The sequence below is a fragment of the Protomyctophum parallelum genome (assembly GCF_964188405.1).
Source record: "Protomyctophum parallelum genome assembly, chromosome: 6".
In the NCBI taxonomy this organism is placed as follows: domain Eukaryota; kingdom Metazoa; phylum Chordata; class Actinopteri; order Myctophiformes; family Myctophidae; genus Protomyctophum; species Protomyctophum parallelum.
The window spans coordinates 44,628,834-44,639,744 of NC_139701.1; the positions used below are offsets into that span (position 1 = coordinate 44,628,834).

A 10,911-nucleotide genomic window follows, 5' to 3' on the forward strand; every position below is an offset into this window, starting at 1 on the left:
GTCAGATGTAGAGTTGCTGGCCAATATGGATGACATCAGGGATCTCCATATATGGGCTTAATATTGATGGCATCACGTGATGTCACGAGGCATGACCATATATGGGGTGTGACTGACTCACTGATCGACTGCCCAAGACGTCTGTTAGCAAAAGACGGTTCTTATATTAAAAATAAATGAATGTAAAAAGTAGGCACCCTGGGTTACTATTTTGAAAGTGTTGTGTGGGCACATAAAGGTTAATAACTGGGATCTGCGGTCGCAACTGGACCATGTCCACCACCCCCCCCCCCCCCCCCCCCCCCCCCCCCCCCACACACACACACTAATAAATTATCATATGGTTTCAACGAGGCCAAAATGGGTTTTATATGAAGTCGTTTTCTCACGTTGAAATGAATGAAAACCACAAAACCTCAAATAGTTCCAAAGGTTCTTTCACAAGAATACACTCAAATTACTCGGTGTGTGTGTGTGTGTGTGTGTGTGTGTGTGTGTGTGTGTGTGTGTGTACGTGCGTGCGTGTGTGTTTGTGTGTGTGTGTGTGTGTGTGTGCGTGTGTGTGTGTGTGTGTGTGCGTGCGTGTAACAGACACCTTGTTCTACATCAGGCTGACAAAGCGCTCAGTGTCTCCAGGCATTACTAACAGATGTCAGATAAAACACGACAAGTTCTCCAACAAAACTATCTGTCTGTCCATCGCTACGGCAACCTGACACTCTGTGACTCACACACACACACACACACACACACACACACACACACACACACACACACACACACACACACACACACACACACACACACACACACTTCCAGGCAGCATAATGTGATACATTTTATCTCAGGAGTCTCAAACAAGGTTGTTTCTTACTGTAGGCCCAAACCACACCAAACTAACCCAAACCACACCAAGCTAACCCAAACTACACCAAACTAACCCAAACCACACCAAACTAACCCAAACCACACCAAACTAACCCAAACCACACCAAACTAACCCAAACCACACCAAACTACACCAAACTAACCCAAACTACAACAAACTAGTCGCAAAAAAAACGTTTTAAGGACATGTCACACCAATGCTGTTGTTTGAGCCTTACACTATACATACGGTATATACGCTGGTGTTTGTGTCGCTATCGGCTGTGTCTCTATTGGCTGTGTCTCTATTGGCTGTGTCTCTATTGGCTGTGTCTCTATTGGCTGTGTCTCTATTGGCTGTGTCTCTATTGGCTGTGTCTCTATTGGCTGTATCTCTATTGGCTGTGTCTCTATTGGCTGTGTCTCTATTGGCTGTGTCTCTATTGGCTGTGTCTCTATTGGCTGTGTCTCTATTGCCTTGTGACTTTGAGTGTGTACAATAGTTCACAGGCGTACGCAAAGGCTCAACTTCTGTAACTGAGATAGCATTTTATGTAGACATAACACTATATAGTTTATATTATGCATAGGTTCATTATATAGATATTCCACCGACACCGTTAGGTTCTTAGCTTAAGTATATGATTATTGATTTATTAATTATTTTATATATCGGTACAGGCCGACGTCATCTTGATGACGTCAGACTTATGTCCAAATATCATTATAAAGTGGGTCACAGACACTTTGGGGTCAGGGTCACTGGGACTCCAAACACCTCCTACTGCCTTCCTATTAATCACCACTGAACACACACACACACACACACACACACACACACACACACACACACACACACACACACACACACACACACACACACACACACACACACACACACACACACACACACACACACACACACGTATAGAATGGGGTGATAACAGCCTATTGAATGTGGACAACAAAATAGTGACAAAGTCCTGGACCGGAAGTAGGCAGAATGCACTGGACTCTGTCATCTTACTGTGAACTGTGTACTGCATACCCTGATTTTGTAGTGATGTCTTAGTGTTTCCTGTTTTGCCTATAGTTGTTGCCTGTCTTGTCCTGTTCCACACCTGTCTCCATTCTGTCGTTAGCCTGCAGTCGCCTGATGACACTCGCCTGTGTTTGCTTCACTATCAGCCTGTAGGCTATTAAACTTGACTCATTCTGCTCTCTCACTATCAGATCCAGGTTTGATGTCACTGTGTGTTCCTGCCTGTTTTGTCCTGCTGTTGCCTCGTCATCATGTAAGCTGTTATTTTTGCTTTTGTCCCACCAGTGCTGTTCTGTGCCCAAGTCCTTTCTGTAGCCCCTGAACCCTCCTTCCGACTCCCCTCCACTCACCCTAACTAAGTATTCTGTGATTTTTTGTTTGTCTAGGATCCATTCCTTGGGGGGAGGTACTGTCACGATATCAGTCTGTTGCACACTTTTACTGTTTAGTGATGTCCTAGTGTTTCCTGTTTGTTTGCCTGTCTTGTCTCACCTCCTTGTGATTACTAGTTTTCTCCACCTGTGTCCTGTTAGTCTCCCAGCCAATCCCAGTGTTGATTGTTTGTTCTGTTCACCTGTGTATTGTTATCCCTGTGTCTACTTAAACCCTCAGTCCCTTATGTTCCCTGCTTGAGTATAGATGTTGTCATGGTGTTCTGTAAGTATAGTGTTTCCAGTCCTATGTGGATTCTATGTTATGCTGAGTTTTGGGTGAATAAATCCCTCTGCATTTGACCTCCTGCCTTTGACCTTTGACCAGTCTGTTCTGCATTTTGGGTCCTACTGCTGAGTCGCACCGTGACAGACTCAGGGCAACAGTCCAGCTTTAATGATCTTAAATCCCTTTATTTTAGGGGTACTATACTTTGGTCCAATTAAACCCTCAGCACACCTAAACCTAACCCCCAACCCTATCCTCCCTAACCCTAACCCCTCCACGGGGAAGCACACCTAAACCTAACCCCCAACCCTATCCCTAACCCTAACCCCCCCACGGGGCAGCACACCTAAACCTAACCCCCAACCCTATCCCCTAACCCCTAAACCTAACCCCCAACCCTAACCCTAACCCCCCCACGGGGCAGCACACCTAAACCTAACCCCCAACCCTATCCCCTAACCCCTAAACCTAACCCCCAACCCTATCCCCTAACCCCTAAACCTAACCCCCAACCCTATCCCTAACCCCCCCACGGGGCAGCACACCTAAACCTAACCCCCAACCCTATCCCTAGTCTACTCCAAACCCTCAGCACACCTAAACCTATAACCCCCAACCCTATCCCCTAACCCTAACCCCTAAACCTAACCCCCAACCCTATCCCCTAACCCTAACCCCTAAACCTAACCCCCAACCCTATCCCCTAACCCTAACCCCTAAACCTAACCCCCAACCCTATCCCGAGTCGGACCAATGCGCCTTCGAACCAATGATATGTCGGACCAAAGTATGCTCCCCTTATTTTAGATTGTTTTGTAGTAGTGCAACATAAACATTACAGAGACTTTAGTTGTCACTGTGCAATACTTTAAAACAGTTGCCATGTTAATAATACAACATAAACATTACCGAGACTTTAGTTGTCACTGTACAATACTTTAAAACAGTTGTCATGTTAATAATACAACATAAACATTATAGGCTTTAGTTGTTACTGTACAATACTTTAAAAACAGTTGGCATGTTGCACACATGCCTAAAATAGCTCTTATTTGCGAAAACAATGTAAAACAATGTATTTCCAACTCCAGCTTGTCTCTCTCCATCCAGCCTGTCTGTCTGTCTCTCTCCATCCAGGCTGTCTGTCTCTCTCCATCCAGCCTGTCTGTCTCTCTCCATCCAGCCTGTCTGTCTCTCTCCATCCAGCCTGTCTGTCTCTCTCCATCCAGCCTGTCTGTCTCTCTCCATCCAGACTGTCTGTCTCTCTCCATCCAGCCTGTCTGTCTCTCTCCATCCAGCCTGTCTGTCTCTCTCCATCCAGCCTGTCTGTCTCTCTCCATCCAGGCTACATGAACAGAGCTCAGCTTTCTGACCCGCCCCCTACCAGGGCCCAGGGAATTATTCCCTGTTCATTTTGCTCATAGACATTTCAAAAAGTATTTATTTAAAGACCTTTTAAGCGTTGTACGAAGCCAACTCGAGTCGTGACAAATCATGACGATTTTTGGGGCCGAACAAATAATTAGAAAGAAGAAAAAAAAGGCAGGTTACAACACTTTTTTTGTTGTTTTTCTTCTTTGTAATTATTTGTTCGGCCCCGAAAAATGTGTTTGTTGAGTAATTCAGGTTCATATGTGCATATATGTGGTTTGATAGGAAATATATGTCCCTATATAACTTTTGCAACTTATATTTCCATGTGGGGGGGAAGGGGGGTGTCAGCTGGTTTAGGAGGTAACGGGGGTGCATGGCCAAAATGGTCATACCCAGAATGCTCCACACCTATTAATATATACTGTAAGGTAGTCTCTCTCTCCCCCTCTCTCTCTCTCTCTCTCGCCCAGGGCAGACGGTATTCTTTCATCTATTCTACTCAGAGTTACAATAGAGAACACCCTGCAATTAGTCAGGCTCACATATCACACACACACACGCACGCACGCACACGCACACACACGCACGCACACAGGTTGCTGTTGCAGGGTGACGGAGGTTGTGGGTTGTCAGTTTGTTGCTCAAGGGCAAAGCGAGGTGTTTGACTCATCTCACCTTCCTGGAATTTCCCCGACGACTTTTATCCAATTACAACAACACATAACAATACCAAAAATAGCAGATCTACAAGATCACGAAGCGCCACATGGTTACCTCCGAGACATACTGTATCTCAGGGGAAAGATTTGCATATCTCAGAGCTTCAGAAATCACACCTGTGTGAAGTGAGGGGCGCTCTTAAAGGTAGTACAGATCTATCACAAAGGCTGTGCAGGTAGATCACATGACATTTTTTGATGAATTGAACAATGTGGACCCTGTTGTAAACAAGTGTAATGCTTAATTGGGTCGTCCACTCACAGTTAACAGTCTTTGTATTGAGTTTGTGCTTAAAATGTACTGTAAATTCTACAAACTGTTAATAAATATTTCAATCAATCAATCAAAACATGCCCCTAAAGAATATTTAATTTAAAAAAACACTTTTTGGCATCTGCCACTTGAATTAAGTTGACTTGATTGATCGACTGTTTTCAAGAGCGCACAAATGTCGATAGATTACACAAATGTCGATAGATTACACATGAAATACAAAGAAAACTCTACCTATTCCATTTCCCCCCTTTCCCATTCCAAGTGCATTTTATTTGTTTTAAATGTAATGCCAGCGCCGCTATTCCAAAGCGCCACACACACACACACACACACACACACACACACACACACACACACACACACACACACACAGCAGGTGAGCATTTAGTTGTTAAAGGCAGATAATTAATGGTCAGGCTTAACAATGGACAGCCCTCCCCTGTCAGGACCCCTGACAGCTATACTGCATGTGGAAATCAGGGGCCTTGCCAAGGTCGCACACGCACACGCACACGCACACACACACACACACACACACACACACACACACACACACACACACACACACACACACACACACACACACACACACACACACACACACACACACACACACACACACACACACTGGACAACGCTCCACATGTCCCAGACTCTTCTCCCTTCTCTAAAACACCCTGGACAACGCTCCACACGTCCCAGACTCTTCTCCCTTCTCTAAAACACTCTGGACAACGCTCCACACGTCCCAGACTCTTCTCCCTTCTCTAAAACACCCTGGACAACGCTCCACACGTCCCAGACTCTTCTCCCTTCTCTAAAACACCCTGGACAACGCTCCACACGTCCCAGACTCTTCTCCCTTCTCTAAAACACCCTGGACAACGCTCCACACGTCCCAGACTCTTCTCCCTTCTCTAAAACACCATGGACAACGCTCCACACGCGTCCCAGACTCTTCTCCCTTCTCTAAAACACCCTGGACAACGCTCCACACGTCCCAGACTCTTCTCCCTTCTCTAAAACACCCTGGACAACGCTCCACACGTCCCAGACTCTTCTCCCTTCTCTAAAACACCCTGGACAACGCTCCACACGTCCCAGACTATTCTCCCTTCTCTAAAACACCCTGGACACATGTCCCAGAAAGATGGGGACACAGACAGAGAGACTGACAGACAAACGTTAATCCCACAAACCCAAACCTTCAACCAGCTGCAGGATTAAAGAAAAGAAAAGAAAAGTAAAGAAAAGAAAATAAGGGAGGTTCCACAGCTGTCAATCACACCATGAAAATACTCTGAGGCCTGCTGTGTGTGTGTGTGTGTGTGTGTGTGTGTGTGTGTGTGTGTGTGTGTGTGTGTGTGTGTGTGTGTGTGTGTGTGTGTGTGTGTGTGTGTGTGCATTGCTCAAGCATTTTAATGTGTGACCTACATTCATAGACAAGATAGAAATGTATATTTATTTGTACTTAGATAAATATAGCCTATATATATTACTTATTGCTGTGGCTCAGGAGGTAGAGCGGGTCGTCCAATGATCCCTAGGTTGGCGGTTCGAATCCCGGCTCCACCTCCTGTCCACATGTGGAAGTGTCCTTGAGCAAGACACTGAACCCCACACTGTCTCCAATGAGACATTGAACCCCACCCTGCCTCCAATGATACACTGAACCCCACCCTGCCTCCAATGAGACTCTGAACCCCACCCTGCCTCCAATGAGACACTGAACCCCACCCTGCCTCCAATGAGACACTGAACCCCACACTGCCTCCAATCAGACACTGAACCCCACCCTGCCTCCAATGAGACACTGAACCCCACACTGCCTCCAATGAGACACTGAACCCCACCCTGCCTCCAATGAGACACTGAACCCCACACTGTCTCCAATGAGACACTGAACCCCACACTGCCTCCAATGACACACTGAACCCCACACTGCCTCCAATGACACACTGAACCCCACACTGTCTCCAATGAGACACTGAACCCCACACTGTCTCCAATGAGACACTGAACCCCACCCTGCCTCCAATGAGACACTGAACCCCACACTGTCTCCAATGAGACACTGAACCCCACACTGTCTCCAATGACACACTGAACCCCACACTGCCTCCAATGACACACTGAACCCCACACTGTCTCCAATGAGACACTGAACCCCACACTGTCTCCAATGAGACACTGAACCCCACCCTGCCTCCAATGAGACACTGAACCCCACACTGTCTCCAATGAGACACTGAACCCCACACTGTCTCCAATGAGACACTGAACCCCACACTGCCTCCAATGACACACTGAACCCCACACTGAACCCTACCCTGCCTCCAATGAGACACTGAACCCCACACTGCCTCCAGTCAAATGAGTCGGTCGGTGTGAGCTGGCGTCGACTGTTCACCGCTTCACCTCCCAATGAATTTAGTTACATCAAAGCTTAAAATATTAAATTGTCGTACCGGAAGCTTAAAACTATCGTATTTCTAAAGAAATCTATATTGTAAACAACCAAAAAAGATAAATCACAAATTAAATTAAACATGTAGGCTATAATTTCACTAAAACATGTGGCGGTTCGAATCCCGGCTCCACCTCCTGTCCAAACACTTACACTTACATATACGCTATGCACACCAAAGCATGCACGCGCGCACACACACACACACACACACACACACACACACACACACACACACACACACACACACACACACACACACACACACACACACACACACACACTGCACACACACACACACACACACACACACACACACACACACACACACAAACACACCATAATACGTTCCACCAGAAGCTGATATTTCATAAGTTTGGATGTAAAACAAGTGTCCATATGCCTATTTCAAATATAGTGACAGTTTTTCTCATTTCATTGATGAACACAATATCTGGGGTATCTGGGTGAATTGACATGCGTGTCATTGTGATCAAACCAGTCTATTTTTACATTGCTGTGTTTATACATTCTTGTTGTCCTGTCCTGTACTCCTCTGATCACACACACACACACACACACACACACACACACACACACACACACACACACACACACACACACACACACACACACACACACACACACACACACACACACACACAATCTCAGTAATACTATCTCAGTGTCCATATAGTATGCATGTATAGTATAGTAGTATCATATCTAGTATTAGTAGGCTACTGTTCCAGTACACAGTATTTAAATACAGTATTAGTACTGTTCCAGTACACAGTATATAAATACAGTATTAGTACTGTTCCAGTACACAGTATATAAATACAGTATTAGTACTGTTCCAGTACACAGTAGGCTATATAAATACAGTAGTATCTTACCTAGTATTAGTACTGTTCCAGTACACAGTATATAAATACAGTAGTATCTTACCTAGTATTAGTACTGTTCCAGTACACAGTATATAAATACAGTATTAGTACTGTTCCAGTACACAGTATATAAATACAGTATTAGTACTGTTCCAGTACACAGTATATAAATACAGTATTAGTACTGTTCCAGTACACAGTATATAAATACAGTAGTATCTTACCTAGTATTAGTACTGTTCCAGTACACAGCGTAGCGGTCAGATATCACCTCAGCTCCTTGCAGTCCTCCTCCCAGTACACAGTACGTGTATAAGTACACACTGTGCAGCGTGTATAGGTACACAGTACTATGCACAGAGTACACGCCCAGTACACCACGAGCCCATGAGCAACACGTCAGCAGCAGCACAACCAGCAACTCCATCGCAGGTGAGTTGAGCAGTAAGGAGCGCAATGGAAACAACAAGCCATATATGGGCTTTCTGGTGGCTTTAAATCCTCTCAGAGCAGCTTGGATTGAACTGTTCCTTTTACCCTGCTAACTGTTAATAGTGATCAATCAATCAATCAATCAATCAATCATCTATATGTTCTGGATCAATAAGTTGATCAATAATATAATAATTGATAATAAAACAAAGTCCTTCTTTATTAAAAGCTGAAAACTTAATATCATTGTGTTCATTGTGGATCCATTCCGAATTTCCGTTATTTATCAAATCCACAAACTTTCACATCCATGGTTTAGATTTTAGCCTACTTACTAAATGTAACAGATACATGTTTATATGTTTATATTTTAAACACGTAAAGCAGCAGTAGAGATTTAAGAACTAATCTGTTCCTCTCCATTCTCTGGGTGAATGTTTAAATGTTCCTCTCCTTCTGTGGATAAATGTTTAAATGTTCCTCTCCTTCTGTGGATAAATGTTTAAATGTTCCTCTCCTTCTGTGGATAAATGTTTAAATGTCCCTCTGGATGTTCTGAAAGGTCGCTGATGGTTTGTTATAATATCCGTCTCGGTTCTCCACTCCAGCGGTGAATAGAACAAAGTTCCTGCGGGGATTCAGTCGTTCATCTGCGGGGTTTTCCTCCGCGTTGAGCCGCTGTAGAGAGCCTGGACTCTGGAGCTCTGCAGGCTGTGTGATGTAAGGTCTCCACTCAGCGGTGAATAGAACAAAGTTCATGCGGGGATTCAGTCGTTCATCTGCGGGCTTTAACTCCGTGTTGAGCCGCTGTAGAGTCTGGAGGTCTGCAGATTGGATCATGCGATCTATGTAATATGATTCTATGAATGCTTTACAATTAGAGTTTACATTCTATATGAGGGTCTGTCTGTCTGTCTATCTATCTATCTGTCTGTCTGTCTGAAGAAATTTAAACAAAAGAGGGGAAAAGTACGCGCACGCGCGTCGTGCACGAGGCGGTTAGATTTTTATTGTTTTGTTTCTTTTGTTGCTTCTTCAGTTGATCCTCTCTCTCTCTCTCCTGCACATGGTCGAGCTGCTGACCCCTCCCCTCTCCTCCACACACACGCACACGCACACACACACACACACACACACACACACACACACACACACACACACACACACACACACACACACACACACACACACACACACACACACACACACACACAGTGGTTGATAGAATGTATAATATTTGTCATAATTAGACTGTTTTGTGAAAGTGTTACATAAAACTTAATTTACTTTAATTCTCAGATTAAATTAGATTGGCCTATACATTAAAGTTGAGTTCTGTGCATTTCATTCTGGGAGTGCAACAAACCATGTACAACCCATTTGGCACCAACAAGGGACTAAATTCTTTCCGCTCCTAGGCTATGCCACCAAAATGTGGAACGCCCTACCAACAGTCATTAAGACATGCGAATCCCTTGACTCCTTCAAAACAGCTCTCAAAGGTCACCTACGGATGGCTGCAATTAGAAACGGCATGATATCTGAATCCCCCCCCCCACCCCTTTTTCCCCTCACTGGATGTTTGTTTTTTCCTCCCCCTTTTTACCTCCTATTTGAGTGTCTATTTGTACGTCTCTTATGATGAATTGAACATGGTGGACCCTCTTAGTTGTAAACAAGTGTATGGTGTCGTCCACTCACAGTTAACAGTTTTTGTGTTGAGTTGTGCTTGAAATGTACTATAATTCTGCAAACAATCAATCAATCAATCAATCAATCAATCATTTTTATTAGGATTAGCTGTTGCCCCCGCGACCCGACTACGGATAAGCGGTTGAAGTTGGATGGATGGATGCAGTGTAAAGTAACTACCGGTAAGTACATTTACTTAAGTAGCCTACTGTACTTTGTATTTGTATTTCCAATACTTTTACCACTGCATTTCAGAGGCAAATATTCCCTCCAATTATATGGAACTGATAGATTTTTATTACAAAACATACATTAATTAACCACTTCAACCCTATACATTTCATTAGATAACATTTATTTATTTATACATTTCGTTGGCTTGTTTATCTCGCGACACTTGGCAACGTTCGGTTACTCCGCAGACCGGAAGTGCGTTCACTAAAAGTAGAAGAAGAAGACGACCGGAAGTAGACTTGCCGCCAGACAGACGT

At 44.4% G+C, this 10,911-nt stretch overlaps 1 protein-coding gene across 1 annotated transcript in view; it reads right to left on the minus strand.

Annotated features, from left to right (window-relative positions):
* The window catches only part of LOC310860778 (ephrin-A2-like), a gene marked incomplete at its 3' end in the record, with an annotated part of 12,004 nt that extends 2,957 nt beyond the window's left edge, over positions 1-9,047 (minus strand). Inside the window, exon 1 of the mRNA XM_083767940.1 lies at positions 8,521-9,047. Within this exon, the coding sequence (XP_083624066.1) occupies positions 8,521-8,723 (203 nt within the window). The 5' untranslated portion in view covers positions 8,724-9,047. The remainder of the gene's footprint in view (positions 1-8,520) is intronic.
* Positions 9,048-10,911: the final 1,864 nt, after the last annotated feature.